We start from the raw sequence: 17,530 nt of genomic DNA on the forward strand, positions 1-17,530 counted from the left end.
CTACATTCGCCATCAGCAACAAAATGGAATAAAAATTGAATTTCGTTCCAAACTTGAAAACCTTTTTTGTCACAAGTCACCAGTTGAGAACCACTTTTCTAGAAGATATTTCGCTTCTTTAATTCCCAGTCCTGGTTTTAGAAATTTGACATTTTGGACACATTGAAAATCGATAAAGTATGAAATCTGGATAATGGTAATCATAGATTATCATTAGATCCATTGTCATTACTTTATCATGTTGTGTTGATGACATCATGGCCTTAGGAAGAGTTAGAATGAGCTTCTATCAGATATTAATGGTTCAGTGTAGTAAATTTCAGTACAGTGCCCCACAACCCCATTAATAACCCAAAACAGACCAATAAACCAATGGCATAAAAGTGGACATTTCACACTCTAGACACCAAGATTAAAGAGTCAGACGAAATGATAAATAAGTAATGTCCTTCATGACTGAAGTTGCATTTCAGTCAATAAATGAAAGATTTTTTTTCTCCTTCGGTGGAGACCTCAGCATTGCTGAGTTGGTCGGTATTTTACTTTATTTCTTTAGCTTTTTTTTTTTTTTGGTTTTCTGTCTTATTCATTTCATCTTGTTCAGACAAAAGCTAATTATTTGTTAAAATCAGAAACACTATTGTGTGTCCTGATGTCCTCATTTCATCAAAGTGTTGCATATGTCTGACAATCTGGTCTGCTCTTTCTCTCATGTGTTGGCCTTAAATGAGAAGTCCTACTAATTAATATTAATATACCGAGACAGATAAATATACAGTGGGGTCTAAAAGTCTGTGTCCACATTAAATATCTAGAATTTACACCTGGAATAACATATATAGCACTGTGACGACGTGAAACAAATATGGCATAGTAATGATTCTGCATTTTTTCTGCAAAATTATGCAATTTTTGACATTGCCCAACTTGGTACAAATTTAAGGGTCAGATGTTTTTTTCTCCATTTAAGCAAAATACTAAGAAATGTTATATTCATTTGTATTCATGTCAATGTTGATAATATCATTTGCAATGACAAAATATATATTAAATAAGAAAAATGCTAAATAGAACAAGACTTTTAAACCCCAATTTAGTTGCAAGGTTTTTTTCCACCTCAAATATTGCAAATAACTGATTTACAGGAGCATTCTAGTGTCTCTGACATCAGTTAGGCATCTTTTCTTGAAGTGTTATGAGTGTCATCAACAGTGTTGTCATTTCTGCATGCTCAGTTATGACCTTAGCTTCTTCAGATTGCATTGTAGTGCTCATGACATCAGAGATTCATAGAATAAATATATTAATCGACCACTGCAATATTAACTATCCTCCTTCTTCCCACCATTGTGCTCCAGAGAATGTAGCTAACCTAGCTACGCCTGCTAAAAAACTGGAGCATGCCATCCGCCTGGCGGAGTTAGTCATTGAGGTTCTACATCAGAACCAGGACCACCACGCAGAGGTGAGTCTAGACTCGCTCTCTCTTTCTTTTTATGTTCACTCTCTCTTTCTTTATCTAGTAAAAAGTAGGGTTGATTTAAAGGGCCAGTGGCTCCTCTCTTTTAACAAAAAAAGGCAGCTCTGCAGTTTGCACAGTGCAATTTGTATTGGTGTAAATTAGTGAAACAACAAGAATTCATTCTCCTGTGAGGTCCAGGTCCATAAACCACTTTCCCTGGATCTATACTCTAAAGAAAGCCTCAGAATACAGATTGTTTCTGTCTTCTGAAAGTTAGACAGATTCCTTTGGAATGCCTAAAGACATCTGAGAAGAAAACTGAAGATGCATTATAAATAGTGAGCCAAGTACGGGTTTCAGCCGTAATTAAAATAATTGACCTGTTTCAACAGTTACTACTCTAAGAACAAATGCATAATTGGCATTATTCCGAGATGCATTTTAAAGTATTAGGTAATCCATGGTCTTCCTGAGATTTATAGATTTACTGTATGTTTCTGAATATGCTTAACAGGCTGCGGTCACAAGTACAGGAGACCAATCGGTACAGTATCATGTTTCTTTTTTTCTTAAGTTGTCATCACATAGTGTACCTTTTCCCTCAAGCATGTCGATTCACGCAGTTAAGGGCTTTTCTGTTATGTCTGGGTGGATGGGGCAAGACGATGCTTAAAGAACATGATGGAATTGACATAAAGTGTTTAGCTTTGGTCTCTTGGATTTCTGGGAAATTTAATATGTCCACCACACACACTGATCAGAATGCACAAATGAGCAAATATTTCAGTTTAAGCACTTTATCTTCAAGACATTATGATAGAACCATCTGTAAATCATACTGTTAACATTTGTGAAACATCAATGCTAGAACTTTATTGCTGCCAAACTAGTGGCATCATACTATATAACTATTTTAAGGCCATTTCAAACTTAGAGTAAAAATATCACCATTGCGACTTTGTTTCTCATTATTGCGACTTTATAATTCACAATGAAACTATACAGTATGTCACAATCTCTCAATTGTGACTTTTTGAATCAAAAAAATTTGGAAGAAAATTGTTTATAATCAACACTTTGCACATACATCACTCTCTACATGTTCATGTTTTTCCTCACCATTCACTCCATGGTGTTGTTGCAGGGAAAAGAGGTATGTGGCTAAAATGAATGCAATGAAAAAAGCCCATCACTGGCTTGTGCATGAGCTATGAAGGATTCCCTTCCCCTGTAATGTCCCATTCCTCACAACGTGAGGGAATGTATTGCCACGTCCAACATGGGTTTGTCTTAATTCCTCAGCATTGTGCCTGTCAAGTCTTCCTTCAAATTTCTTGAAAGGCTTGTCTCCCCCACTGGCAAGGTCAATGCTCAATGATTCCTTTGCTTCCAGAGGGAAATGTTTACATATTTACCCACCCGCCACACTAGTTGTGCCACCCTAACCTTTCCCAATTAGGCGTGTTCCCTTCTGCTAGTGTACTTGAACTGGAGGTCTTCTCAGGTCCTACCCTACCCAATCCAAATCGATTCTTTCTTGAACCAGAAGTGCATAAATTCATTTTTTTGTTTTGTTTAAAAAGAGAATTTTTTAAATCAGACCATTTTCTTTCAAACCCAACTGGACCCGATTGTAACAGAGGCAGCAGTATCTACACATGCTTGCATGCCAGTGGCAAGAGGTTACTTTTTAAACCTGGTTTGACACAGGCTAAACTCAGAGACTACAAATTAGAAACACCAACGCAGGTGTAGATTTAAAAGGATTACCATCTTCCAACCTTAGTTACATTATTATATACAGTATATAAAACGCATATTGATGTAGATTTGTTTTAAATTGATAAACACATTAAACAAATAATAGAATGTTTAAAATTACCCGAGGCTACTACTGTCCGACGTGACCCGTCATGTGTCTAAGGCACTCGTCAAAGTTTTGGACCCGAATCTGCTCAGGTTTCGGGTCGGACGTCAAGTTTTCTGATTGAAGTGGACCCGTGAAGACCTCTAACATGGACTTAACAACCCCTCGAAATGACCAAACCAATGTCATAACATAGCCCTCTTCCCAGGACCACTCTTGCTGCTTTTAAGTTACAGTAAAGTTTTTGAATTCAATCAGTAAGTTAATGCTAACACTTACCTCGATCTTCCAGATTAGCAAGAAGGGCCTTGGGGAAGGATTCATGGGTTGCTTGGATTTGGTGTCTCTTTTCGCTCTTTACCCCACTTTCTACTTGTCTGTCTGGTTAAACTCAGCCAAATGCATTGGCCTGCTCCACTAGCAAATGCTATATTATGTGCTAACATTATGAACCAAGTAGCTTTTTCAAGAGTTAATTATGAAGCATGCAGGTAAGTGCTGCGGTAAGTCTGGTCTTAGAGCTTGCTATCCCTTTGAAGCAGAGCAGATTTGGGGGGAAAAAAAAGTTTTGGGGCTCTTTGAAGCTGTGGGTTTAGAGGGGTAAAAAAGGACGTAGCATGCAACCAAAGGGAAGGATTAAGCCTCTTAAAAAGGCTGATCAGATCCCTGAATGGGTTTATCACTGGTCGGTTGTTTTAATTAGAAGAAAAGTGTTTCATGCCAAGACTGCAAGTAAGCCTGATTGATTCAAGAAACCCCTGGTCAATACCCCACTACAGGCCCAAAATTTATGGTCACTTTAAGAGATTAAAGACGAAATATTCATTCACCCATATGCTTTGCCAAGTAAAGAAGCCTGCTGCTTGCTTGCAGTCTTTGGCGTATCAGGGACGGCAATGTTGCATGATCGCAAGACACATCCCCATCCCGACGGTAGGGATGCAGTGATGTGAACGGTTGAAATACATCTTCCATTTGGAGGGCAAAAGCATGCAGGGATTTCTACCTCACTTGCATGAGAACTGCACCTCCTCTGGCATCTTGACTCCACTGGGAATTCACCTGATAATGGAAAAACGGAATGACCTCTGTTCACAAATATACAAACATTTGCAACACAAGATTTAAGGTGTATCGTCATTTTTTTTTAGATTTGAATGACAGGCCCTCTTATAAAAGGAGTTTTAGTGTTTCTCTTATTTTGATTAACATGCTTACTTTAGAGGGCCTCGGAATTCTTGAGATATGCAACTTTATATAAAAGATTTATACATTTCTTCTTATGGTGAAATGTTTTTCACAATATTTTAAAAGATGTATAGTAGAATTTTCTGTGTTGCAAATTTATAAATGGTTTAATGTAAGTCGTTTTAAAGTCCATAACGCTGAACTTTTTACCTATACCCTTGTAAACTGGTTACTTGAATGCCTTATCTATTTAATTGACATTATGACCTCAAACTCAAATGTAAAATATAAATACTCAGACCAAAACTCTTACTTCAATCTTATGGCTCAAATGAAGGGCTTTAACTTTACAAACAGATTTACAAAGTGAACATGTGAAATATCATATGGCGGACCCTTAACCAGTTTACAATCTTTTTCTTGCCTTAGGTGACCTTGTGATTTCTAACTCTCTGCTTCTTTTTCCATTCTTTCTTTACTGGACTATCAAGGCCTTTGCATGGTGGTCAGACCTGATGACTGAGCACGCTGAGAACTTCCTCTCACTCTACGGTGTTGATATGGATGCTGCTCTTGAGATCCAGTCTCCTGAGAGCTGGGACAGTTTCCCGCTCTTTCAACTTCTAAATGATTTCCTCCGTAATGACTGTAAGCACTTCTTCCATCCTTTGAAAGTAGAAGTGCTATAACTCTGGATAGAATAGCTATTATAATGTAAAGCTGGGTATGTATATCTCAAAATTGCCATAACCTGGTATTTTTCCTGTTTTGTCAGATCACCTGTGTAATGGAAAGTTTCACAAACATCTGCAGGACCTGTACGCCCCACTTGTGGTGCGATATGTGGATCTTATGGAGTCCTCCATCGCTCAGTCCATTCACAGGGGATTTGAGCGGGAGTCATGGGAGCCTGTAAAGTAAGACACCACTTTCTCAACGATGTGTGCGGTGACCAGGAGCCAGGGCCTTTCAGAACAAAAACATCAAAAACAAAAAACGAAATATTGAGATAGCAGCAGGTGCATCTGTCATCCTTTGACAGATATTGTTCTCTGAAAAAATCCATGCAGTTAATTGGATGAAACCGTTAGTATCCAGTTAGATTTCTAAGGTGAAGTCTAAAACCAGTTTGCTTACACCGTTGGAACCATTATAATTAATATAATTAAAGTAATAAAAGTAGAGTGACCTCCTTAAACATGCCTAATATGAGAATGCTGCCAAACATCAGAGGAAGTTCACAAAGTCCACAATCTATCAGGATATTTCAGTCAGTGTCTTGCCGGTTTCCATCTCTTTTTTTTTGGTGAACTAACCCTCATATTGTGCGCTTTAAACAAAATGCTTTTTATCTCCTAATCAATTGTTCTGTCATGCTTGATTTTGGTTTGCATGTTGATTTCAATCATTTTAAATAAGATCCCAGCGAACAGATCACAATATTTAGATGACCTGCTATATTTAGAAAAGATAGAGCCTACTCAAATATTACCAGTCTAACGCGATACTCTTCTGTCAGTTAAGCTGATGCCCCTTGAGAAATATGTCAGTATGATTTCCTTCATTTGTTTGCTGTCTGTTTGTATGTGTAAAACCCCACCACCGTCCTCAAATCTTTCAAGCTGCTGTTTGTTCTTGCTCTGGAAAATTCTGCTTTTACTTCCTTTTTATACAAGTGTGCTGTTTTCTATATTATCGACCACAAGTTTCTTTCTACTCAGGTCTTCTGTTTAAATGTGCTGTAGATTCCCTCCATACATTTAATGACCAGTTTGTATGTGTCTGCTCTTTGTGTAAAGATGGTCTTCTCCATTTCTCAGTTTCTATTTTTTGTACTGTATGTCTTACATTGCTTATTTGCAGCATTCCACACTGCCACTGTTATGGAATTTTTTTGTTTCTTTTTTTGTCTGTTTCTGCAGGAGTTTAACAAGTAATCTGCCCAATGTGAATCTACCAAATGTGAACCTTCAAATTCCCAAAGTACCAAATCTTCCCGTGCCAGTAGCAGGACTATCTGTTAACCTTCCACAAATGCCTAGCTTTTCCACTCCGTCCTGGATGGCTGCTATTTATGACTCTGAGTGTGTATTCAATGCATTTACCTGAGATCTGATGCATTCAAAAGTCTTCTTGGCATGAAAATGTTTTGAGTGGGGTTAGTTAACTTATCGGCAGTTAAGCATTATTGCATTGCAAGATATTTGCTAAATTTGTAAATAGTTAAATCATGGCACTCAGATCATTGCTATATATAAGATAACTACAAGTCAAGAAGACTTGCCTCTAGAATCATTCTCATGACAAGTAGCCTGCAAAGGGTTCTAGACAGGCTAATGTGATTTTGTTATTTGAAATGAGAACTGAAAAGCTCTTCATTTTCCTCAATGAGCATGCCATTGAGGTTAGTCTGGGGTGGTGAGATCTGGATTGCAACCCAAACCTACAGTCAAGCCAATAGTGTTTTATTTAAATACAATTCTATAAAATCTATACAATATAGCAAATACTATAGATGGCCTTAAAACTAAGACACATTGACCAACAGCTATTCATTTTCGACTACCACTATAAGTAAGCTCTAGTTATCCCTCTCATTTCTCCTCTTAGTATTCAGTTATTTAAAAAAGGTTTCTTACCAACATCATTGGGCCCTATCATACACCCTGCGCAACACAAGTGTTTTTTTGTGCTAGTTTCAGCCCAACACAGTTATCATTTTCAGCGCCATGTTGTTTAAATAGCAAATGGACTCGTGCCCATATATTTGCCCATGGGCATGCCGGTCTTGAAAACAAAGTGTGTTTCTACATTTCTATTTTAAAGCCAATGAAATCGACTGCGCCATTAACCAACAAAACCCTGGTCTAAAGTCAATACCGCAGTATTTTTTGTGTTATTTAAAGTTAATAAATTGCGCCTTTAGGTAGATGCACAGCGCACATACACACTTGTTACACACATTTTTAAATATAAAAAATAAAAGGATTCCTCTCTGGAGAAGTGTTCAGTCTTCCCACTTGCAAATTCCACCATGTAAATAGTGAATCCACCATGGTGCAAGCGCAACTGTATTTTAAAGGGAATAGGAGATGAGACTCTGATTGGTTTAATGCACATCACGCCCAAAACACACCCATGACTCATTAAGAGACTATGTAGAATCCTTTTGGACAATGCACTTTGCGCAGACGCATTGTTAAAGTAGCGAAAGTGGATACGGACACACCCTAAGTGCACCTGCGCCATGCCCTTCAGACCATGCTCTCAGATCCTTAAAATAGGGCCCATTGTAGTCAATATTTAGCTACTATTTTATTCTCTTTTAGTAAGTGATTTCTAAAAGTGGAACATTAGGTCTTGTTAAGTCTTTATTCAGAAGAACTGGTAGAATCATTAGAATGTCAATGGTAAGAAAATTGTTACTTGAAAAATAACTGAAACAGAAAGGTGTTCTAAATAGTTGAGACATTAAGTTTTATTCTGTGTGGAAAGTACCAGTGGGTGTGGGTTGATGGAACTCCCTACCTAGTTGTAGCTCTGTCACTGCGTTGGTAGCTAATGCTCTGAAGTAGACATTACTTCAGTGTAGCTGGCATCCAAGGCAGTAGAAACTAACACCCAAAGAGTTTAAACATCAGAGTGGGCTTCTTTTGCAACAAATACACTAGAACGCCATCACATTTACAGTGTTTCGCTGAATCATACCCATCTTAGTATTAAAATTAAAATTACATTTCTACATTTCTTGAACCTAACCAAGATAGCAGCATGATTCACTCTTATGTTTTAACTCTTCCCTGGCCTTTACGAAACATCTTTCTACTCAGGATGGCAGCGTCCTCAGAGTCGACTGCATGGTGTGTTTTGATCTTGGGAGCTCCTTTAGTCTTGGTGGGCATGGGTGGTGAGAGAGAGCCTTTACCTACTGTAATATTTTGTCTTAAATGTATAGTTCAACCAAAAGTGAAATCATTTACACTCTTCATGCAATTCCAAACCTTCTTTTTTTGTCCACACAATGAAACTCAATGTTTAAGACCCCATTGACTTTTATTATATGGATAAAAACACTCTTCAACATATTATATTTTGTGTTCCAAAGAAGACATGTATTTGGAATAGCAAATTATTCAGAATTTCAATTTTAGGTTCAACTTTTTAAGAATAATATTATGAGATGTCTTTAATGTTAACTCTAAGGAGTATTGAAGACCAAGATGTCATTAAAAGCATTGGCTTCATCTTAAAGCATCATCTTGCTAGACATCTGTTAGTTTGCAACTGTACCTGTGCAAGCCTTCTCTCACCATGACATTCCCAGACCCCTCTCCTTTAGAGCAAGTTGACAGAGCAAAGAATGCATGAATTTAGGTCAGCCCTTCAAGGTTTAATAACCACGCAAAAATGCGAGGTTATTGATGTGTTTTGTAAACACACCTTTCTTTTATTTTGCCATGCACTGATTGTGCGGTCACATTTCCTTTAAATTACTCATTCCGTTTCTGAGGGTCAAACTTTAGGACTACCAATTGGTGTATGGCTAAAATAAAGCGATCTTCAAGTTATAGATACACTGCATCTTTCTTAATACCTGAATTTCTTGAACTCTTGACATCTAATGTCTTGCTATACCTGGCAGCAATGGCTCGGGAACATCAGAAGATTTGTTCTGGAAGTTGGATGCCCTACAGACCTTCATCAGGGACCTACATTGGCCCGAAGAAGAGTTTGCCAAACACCTGGATAACCGTATGAAGCTCATGTCAAGTGACATGATTGAAACGAGCGTTAAACGGTAAAATAGTATCTCATAACTATACAGACTCAAAATGATTGATGGAACACATGAAGATTTAATGTCTTTTAGATATGAATGAGATTTAATGCAAGATGACTCATCTATTTCACACCATTTGCTGGTCAACAGCACCAAGTCAGCCTTTGAATCGAAGCTGACCAAAAGCAGCCGTTCCACAGACTTCCGCATCCCACTGTCCTTATGCACCATGTTCAATGTGATGGTGGACGCCAAGGACCAGTCTGCTAAACTGTGTGCCATGGAAATGGGCCAGGAGGTAAATGAGAATACTTTCATTGAATTATAAATTTGTAAAGAATATGTTCTTTTCCAAAAGAAACCAGATTTTGTTCTCTGTTAATTACAATTTCATGTTTGGTCAACCCCATTAGTTAGTCTTTATTTTGCAAGGCCACATGTTTTAATGTATAAACCAGTAAATTTAGTCATAGGCATCTGCATCTTTAAGATAAATCTGAATTGGACCATTCTGTTTCTACAGTATATAGAATTATCTTTGGTTCAAACTGCTGTGCAGTGAACACAGGCTTTATATATGCACTGTATAAGCTAAGTATTTAAACCTGTCTCCACCTTTTAGAAACAGTATCACTCTCAAATCGATGATCTTATTGAAGAAAGCGTAAAAGACATGATTTCTCTTTTGGTGGCAAAGGTACGTTTTGAGAAAATGGCTGACATTACTGGATTGGTACGAGTATGGTTGAATTGTTTGGTCATTGAGTTATTGGTTTTGTGCCATCTGAACAGTTTGTGGTCATTCTGGAGAGCGTACTTGCCAAGATCTCCAGGTATGATGAGGGAACCCTCTTCTCCTCCTTCCTCTCCTTCACGGTAAGAATGATCTCTTTCATATTCCTCTGGTCATTTTTGTTTAACTATTTCTGTATTTCAAAATGACAGTGGTACTGAGCTTTACTGTATATACTGAAAATATCTTTAGGCGTTAAACTTATTTGCACCTTGAAGGGACTCTTTATTCATTTTCAGGTGAAAGCAGCATCAAAATATGTGGATGTCCCTGTGAGTATAAAAAATTGAACATGCCGTCACTGATTTTTCTCCTTTTTTCAAATCCATTTTCTTGCAAAACTAACTTTTGCTCTTTCCGACCCCCTTCCACAGAAACCAGGGATGGACGTTGCAGATGGCTATGTGACCTTTGTCCGTCACTCTCAGGACATTCTGAGAGATAAGGTCAATGAGGAGGTGTATATAGAGAGATTATTTGATGTAAGTAAGATGCCGTAGCCTCCGTGCCTAACAGGAGGGCCCATCCAAAATGTGGCAAAACAATGGGGCATATGAGGGATAAGTCACATTTTGAGTGCCGAGTCTGGAGAACTTACATCCAGACGCATAAGGCCAATCATGACCTGAAGCTTTCAGTCAGCTCCCTAATGTCTCATTGCTGTGACTTCCTGTTCCAGCTCTCTGTGCTCTGGTGTTTCATTAGCCACGACGCATTGGACCTTTGTGCTCTGGTGTTGTCTTAGCTAACGTTCGTTGGACTTTATGCACACAGCAGTTTCTTGTTTAAGAGGCAAAGTGTCACCAAGTGGATTATTTATAAGACAGTGCTCTCAAAAGTGGGAGATTTATTAAAATCCCAGAAATTTTACTTATTAGCAACATCGCTAACTCAAAAAACAACATAGATAAATAAAAAGGGCATATTCATATTCATTTATTATTATTTAATTATATATAAAAATAATGATTAATTAAAGAAATAATTAAGTAATAGTACTTTTACCCATGCGGTAATAAGGGATTTTTAAACCATCGATTCAAGCATAGAATGTTATTTAAAAAATGTTTTTGCAAGTCCAAAAAAGCAATTCCTCACTGCTTTAATTGACTTTATTTGTCAATCAATGAATGTGATTCATTCGATTAAAATTTGTAATTGATTGACAGCCTTAATTTTAGAGAAGAGAGCACTGTTCGATTTAGAACAAATAATCCTTTGTGATTTTGTGAACATGTGTCTTCGTTACACAATGGCATACATGTGTGTTTATATATTTTAATAAGAAATCTAACAGATGTGTGGACCAGTGGTTGTTTTGGATACGTGAGTGTGTGTAAGGGATTTGTCAGCGTTTTTATTATTATTTCATCTTCTATTTTGTTTCCAGTATAAATGTGCGTCTGAACATTTATTTGTGTATCATACCATACTGTAATAAGTCGTATGTAGCAGAATATTGTAGGGAAAAGGTGTGTATGTGTGTGTGAGTGTCTGTTTGACTGTTAAGAAAGTGTATTGCTTAGCTTTTTGCAGCTTTACTTGCTTGTGTTTGGAACATTTGTGACACACATCTTATGCATGCCTGTTGATCTGCCTTTTGTATTTAAAATGTAGTGCCTGTTATGGGCATTATATTTTTTTGTTCTACACACGGAGTTTGTAATAATGCATCTAACATCCACCCTCAAAGACCCACAATGAATCTGGCATGATTCCTCGTGTTTTTGCTCTATAGTTCAGTCTGGCCCTGTTAAAACGTCCTCTCAAGTATTCTGTCCAAACTAGTCATCATCAGTGAAAGGCTTAGAGATATGAAATCATAAGCAATTATTTAAAAAAAAAGAGTACAATTTAGAATGGCAGCTGCTATGTTGTAACAATTGATATTGAACATTTTAATGGCTATAACCGAATAGCAGATAGAAACATGCTTGTTTGTGAATGCAATGATTTACAGAGTCATTCCAGTTTGCTTTAAGTGAATTCTGGCTTAAACATTTGCGTCAAACGGAGACTAAAACTGTGGAATTGTGTAAGGTTCAGTGTGGTTTTTTGAGGTCAGTTGTCAAAGGCATATTCAGCTGACGGCTATACGTCAAAAACAATTACCAGAATTGATTAGTCACTATTAAATGCTAATTCAGCTATTTACATTATAATTTACATTACATTAACATTATTCAATGTTTTAACAAACCACTCACCCAAAGTGTTACATTTTTAAGTGTATGTAACTCAAAGCGTACATAACTTTAATAATTTAATTTGTGCTACACTGTAAAAATAGTTTGTTTTTGTTTTTTACTAGAAAACACTATTTCAGTAGTTCTCCTTCAAAATTTGATGTTTAATTCAGTGTGTTCCTTGCCACTTCTTTGTAATTATTTGTGAAATTAGCAATAGAGGGTATGACTTGACGTCACTTTCCCGCCAGAACACTCTCCCTCAGCCGGACTGAGTGGCAAAAGAGCTGCTGCTTGAATGGATTTAATAGGGGAAACTGCGAAAGCGCGATTAAAACAAATGTTTATCAGTTTAAACTAAAGTTTGGACTCCATATAGTGTTCCATACGCCTTACTAAACATCAAGTGATTCATGAATATTGTTGTGGAAATCATATTTCCTGACATTTATATGAGCCTAAATTCAATGCCTGGGAAATACACAATGCAAATTTGCCTGTGAATGCTTCATATAAATACAATATAGATCTAAATCTACACTTGAAATCGTGAAATCATGCAGAATATAAGATGGTAAATATTTAACTGATGAGTTATCAATTCAATATATAACAACACTATATAGGGTATGATTTTTACCCCAAAATTCAAAATGATAAATGTAAATCCACGTTTTTGCTGCCTGGAGTCCAGATGTATCTGTGAATTACAGAGATCCATTTTCTTCTCTTTTCTGTAGAAAATATTCTCCAGATTTTTTGTCAAATCTATTTGTACAGTCAATCTCAAAGCTCTTTCACATTTTAGAAGGTTTTTTTGTTTCGTTTTTTTCTTTCTGTCACTCAGTGGGCGTAACCGCAGTCACTCTGCCTAACGGTGACATCACGTGCATACTCTCTATTTCTGAGTCAAACACGTTTCAATGTAAATTCTACACTAGTAGATTCTACAAAGTTTTTTTCAGTATATGGACATGAATGATACAATTGCGTGGCTTGTTGGGAAAAAATAGCCAAATAAAAAAATCCCATATCTTGGCACTAGCACATCAATGGGATCTACAAGCCTCTATCTTTCAAGCTGAATATATCTCTCTTAGCATCATGGTCTGAATGGGGAACTGTGATGATTTTTATAGATTTAGTTGCATGCAACTACATTTCTGTATGTCTGTTATATCATTTACATTACATTCTCCCTCTCGAAACACTTTGTACTCACGTTATCCTAACCCTAAGACAGCATCCTGACTCATTCTGCATTCCTTCTAGGACAAAGTGGAACTTATCTCTAAATGTCCTGATGTTTGATCACATTCTGTCGAGTGGCATGAGTTCTAATCAAATAATCTTCCTGTGTACATCTTCTAGCATGACCCACCTCCTAAAAATCCCACCTCATGCACACAACACACACAGCTCTCAGCCCTGTACACTCACCTGCACTCTCTGCATGCACTGCACGCTCTGACCAGTCACCTCTTTGAAGTGGACAGGCCAAAACAGAAATCGCCAATCAAACCATCAAATGACCCTAATACAATACAAGAAGAAATCTGATTTAATCCACATGATCACATATCGAGCAATCAAATGTACAATACGTAAAGACTTAAAGATGAATTGGCAAGCCTTCAGTTAAACAGTAAAGGCTTTTTGTACCTCTTGAGAACTGATAATAGCCCACTTCAAAATCCTCAGATTGATCTGTTCATATACAGTAGGATACAGCACTTCCTCTTCTAGATGATAGTTTACATCATTCATTCAACCACACATGTGCTGTTCTCTTGGAACTACAAAGCATTTAGGTCATTCTGAATATGCATGGTTCTCAGATTTAGCGATTTACATAAAGATAAATATGGTTTAAGATAACAGTACAACACTTTTGCCTGCAAGTGCCGTATTCTCACTTTTTTTTGTTAGTTTGTTTCTGAGAATTCTGATTGTGGTTGCATTTATTTTGTTTTTTGCATCTTGGGAATTGCTTTTGGGTTTGTGGGAGATTTTTTAACTTTTAAATGTACAGTCATTCATACACAAGTGCTGATTAATGGTAAAGGGGGGAAAGCATTGCACTGAATAGGGTTTTTTTTCTGCTCGTTTAGCTTCTTAAAGCTAAAGACCTTTGATTTGAATAAGGCTTTTGTTTAAGCACTCCTTTAAACTTTACGGGCTAAGCTGTAAATGCAGGGCAGATTAAGTAATTGTTTTATTATTAATTATGCAGTTTCCTAATGCATGATTTATTTTTTCAGATGGTCGTACTGCTGGCTCTTGAAATTAATTTCAAATTGTCTGACTAACCTTGGTCTTAAGTGAGGGTGTGATCTTGTAAATGTTGTTATCAGATATGTGTGTGTGTATGTGTGTATGAATGGTGTGCGCAATGCGTTTTGTTTGATTACTCATGTCTGCCTGTGTGGCTGTTACTGTACGTCTTACTGTATGTCTACACTCGCTGGTCTTTTGCATGCGTTTGTTTGTCTGTCTGTGTTTTGCTGGAGAATGCTGTGTTTTTGTGCTTTGCAGCAATGGTATACAGCCACTATGAATCTGCTGGCGACCTGGCTGACTGAGCGCATGGAACAACAGCTTCATGTCTATCAACTCAAAATCCTCATCAGGATTGTAAAGGTATTCCTTTCTAACATACATGGAATTGTTTATGCACTGAAGCTGGCATGATATGATTCTAGTCAAAGTAAAACCATATCATCTTATTTTAGATTTCAGTCTGTGATTCAGGTCTTGCTTAGGGATATGCACAATATTGGTCCCATATCGTTAATTGGCTTTTTTTTTTTTTTTTTTGGTCTAGTGTATATTCACTATATTATTAGATATTAAATTATGCATGCTCATTTCCTGTTTTTACATTTAGATTACCTTTGCAGTTCAATTTTAACATAATAACACTGCAAATCTCAACATTATCATCCATTTTTCATACTGAACGTTTTAATACTGTGCTTCCTCAATTTACTTGATTTTTATTTTTTATTTTTTTATTTAGGTCTATTGGAATAATATTAAATTATGCATGTTAATTTCCCATATTTTTAATTTACCTTTGCTGTCATCTAAGTTATGCTCGGTAGTAGTAATAATTTAATAACACTGCAAATCTCAACATGAACATCCATTTTCCATGCTGTACATATAATGTTGTGCTTCCTAAATTCACTTGCAGCATTTAAAATGATTATTTTAAAATTAATTTAGACACAATATTGGTTCCATCTAATTTAATGGCTGAGTTTTAAATGTTGGTCTACTGAATATTCACTGTATTAGATATCAAATTATGTTCATTTCCTCCCTTTTTAGATTTAGATGTCTAACACTGACTTAAAGTTAAGCTTAATAGTAATTTAATAACACTGCAAATCTACGTATTTTTTCATACAGTAATCAATGGGTATCAATGAATTTAAATGAATGAATTTAAACAAAGTAGTATAGAATTTTAATATCAACTATGTATTGGTATTTTGTAGATTTTTTAAATCTTGCCTCCATAGTCTTGCTTTTTCTGGTCTCGTTTGACATATGTTTATTATTTAGCATACTGGGGCAAATAAATCTGATATATAGTACTGTGTGGGAAAAAAAGCTACAATGCCGGCTGATATCTCTCATTCTTGTAGAAAAAATACCGAGATTTTAGGCTGCAAGGCGTTCTTGACTCTACACTGAACAGCAAGTCGTACGATACGGTACGGAACCGGCTGACCTTGGAGGAAGCCACTGCCTCTGTCAGGGAGGGGGGCATGGCGGGCATCTCGATGAAGGACAGCGACGAGGAAGATGAGGAGGACGATTAGAGCATCGAGCCATCCGGTGCCACCCACCACCCTGAACCTGACCCATCTCCAACCCTACCTTACCCTACCCTATCCTAACACTTTAAACTTAGCCTGATAACGTAAGATGCATGTAACAACTCTGATTACCCAGTTAGCCACTCTAGGATTTCCCCCATCAGCTCGAATTACCCACAAGCGAAGCTAAAAAACAATAAAAATCAATTAATTGTACTAAAAAGTAAAAAGAACGTTGCAAAGACCATGATTGGAAATTTTAGCTGTGTCATATAATAATAAAGAACAACAAACTAGCACCAATTTTTCCAACTCATTTATTTGAGGAATTTGTTTCTATGTGTTCCTAAGCAATATGGAGTACCATTTGTTTGATAATGTCGAGTGAGATTATTAGGTGTGTCCCTGTCCTATGCGATAACATATATGGCGCTTCTTTGACGTATCTTACATACATTAATGGTACATTGTTGTGAAGATGAGTGTATGGACCCTTTTCTTTGTCTTGTCTGTTTTTAAAGTGGATGCCAACTGCTTCAAAACTAAAAATGAACCTCTGTATTTAAGTTCAAAACTGTTAACTGTAAATGTCTTCTGTGTCTGCACACTTCCATTGTACTTTTTTCCTTATTTGTGTCGAGGCTCTGTGGCCCTATGTTGCAAATATCCAACTAGCCATTGTCTCACAGGCATATGAAAATGAAAATGAATTGGTATTCTAGAAATGCAATATTGTCATACCTCCATTTTGATATCTCATTGGAGACGTCTTTTAATTAGATGTCAGAAATGACAACGAAAAATGGCTATATTTTTGGTTCAGTTTCACTTTTACAGAGGATCTCTATCTATCTCTCTTTTTTAAGTTTGTGTTTCCAATTAAAGCCATTCTCTTTATGTAGATCTGTTGAAATTGCTATGTGCCATTTTTGGGGTCTCACTATTGTTTTTGTATATATGATGCTGTACATTGCATTCTGAGCCATCGCTGCATGCCTGTGGGATCCACCTTCTCCAAAAGCTTTTTTTGTTTTATTGTGTCAATTAGCTGGTGGATTCATTCTTGCGTTTGCCTTATCAAAGCCAACAGTTGTAATATGCAAGAGCTGTGGCCTCTCAATAAAGATAACATGATGTACTAATTTAACTGTATTGTTTTCAGACGTCCTTAAATTCAGGTTTGAATGTCTCAATGCAATAATCTACAGCGGTATTCATTCAGTGACCCCTTTTATTAGATAACCTCGAGGTCCTAATTGGCCCCTTTTTCATATTTACTAAAAAAACAAATTTATCAGAAATTAGTAGAATTTCTAAGCTTAAACATAAAATCCAACCTGTTTTTTAATTGGACAGTGCATTTACCCGTCTTATGTTACAGATTAATGCACTATTATATAATTTAATATGTTAATGTCTAACCTTGA

General features: G+C 36.7%; 1 protein-coding gene across 7 annotated transcripts in view; it reads left to right on the forward strand.

The window, feature by feature from the left end:
* The window catches only part of cadpsb (Ca2+-dependent activator protein for secretion b), a 109,729-nt gene extending 92,479 nt beyond the window's left edge, over positions 1 to 17,250 (forward strand). For 3 of the 7 annotated variants that reach the window (XM_067460146.1, XM_067460140.1, XM_067460142.1), the window contains 13 exons: positions 1,359 to 1,465; positions 1,977 to 2,006; positions 5,009 to 5,165; positions 5,293 to 5,434; positions 6,440 to 6,601; positions 9,160 to 9,315; positions 9,448 to 9,595; positions 9,920 to 9,994; positions 10,090 to 10,173; positions 10,330 to 10,362; positions 10,465 to 10,572; positions 14,812 to 14,916; positions 15,930 to 17,250. In XM_067460146.1, the coding sequence (XP_067316247.1) occupies positions 1,359 to 1,465; positions 1,977 to 2,006; positions 5,009 to 5,165; positions 5,293 to 5,434; positions 6,440 to 6,601; positions 9,160 to 9,315; positions 9,448 to 9,595; positions 9,920 to 9,994; positions 10,090 to 10,173; positions 10,330 to 10,362; positions 10,465 to 10,572; positions 14,812 to 14,916; positions 15,930 to 16,106 (1,484 nt within the window). In that variant the 3' untranslated portion in view covers positions 16,107 to 17,250. The remainder of the gene's footprint in view (positions 1 to 1,358; positions 1,466 to 1,976; positions 2,007 to 5,008; positions 5,166 to 5,292; positions 5,435 to 6,439; positions 6,602 to 9,159; positions 9,316 to 9,447; positions 9,596 to 9,919; positions 9,995 to 10,089; positions 10,174 to 10,329; positions 10,363 to 10,464; positions 10,573 to 14,811; positions 14,917 to 15,929) is intronic. The other 4 variants (XM_067460141.1, XM_067460143.1, XM_067460144.1 and 1 more) reach the window with 3 other exon arrangements.
* Positions 17,251 to 17,530: the final 280 nt, after the last annotated feature.

Source organism: Pseudorasbora parva, chromosome 12 (assembly GCF_024679245.1).
Source record: "Pseudorasbora parva isolate DD20220531a chromosome 12, ASM2467924v1, whole genome shotgun sequence".
NCBI lineage: Eukaryota > Metazoa > Chordata > Actinopteri > Cypriniformes > Gobionidae > Pseudorasbora > Pseudorasbora parva.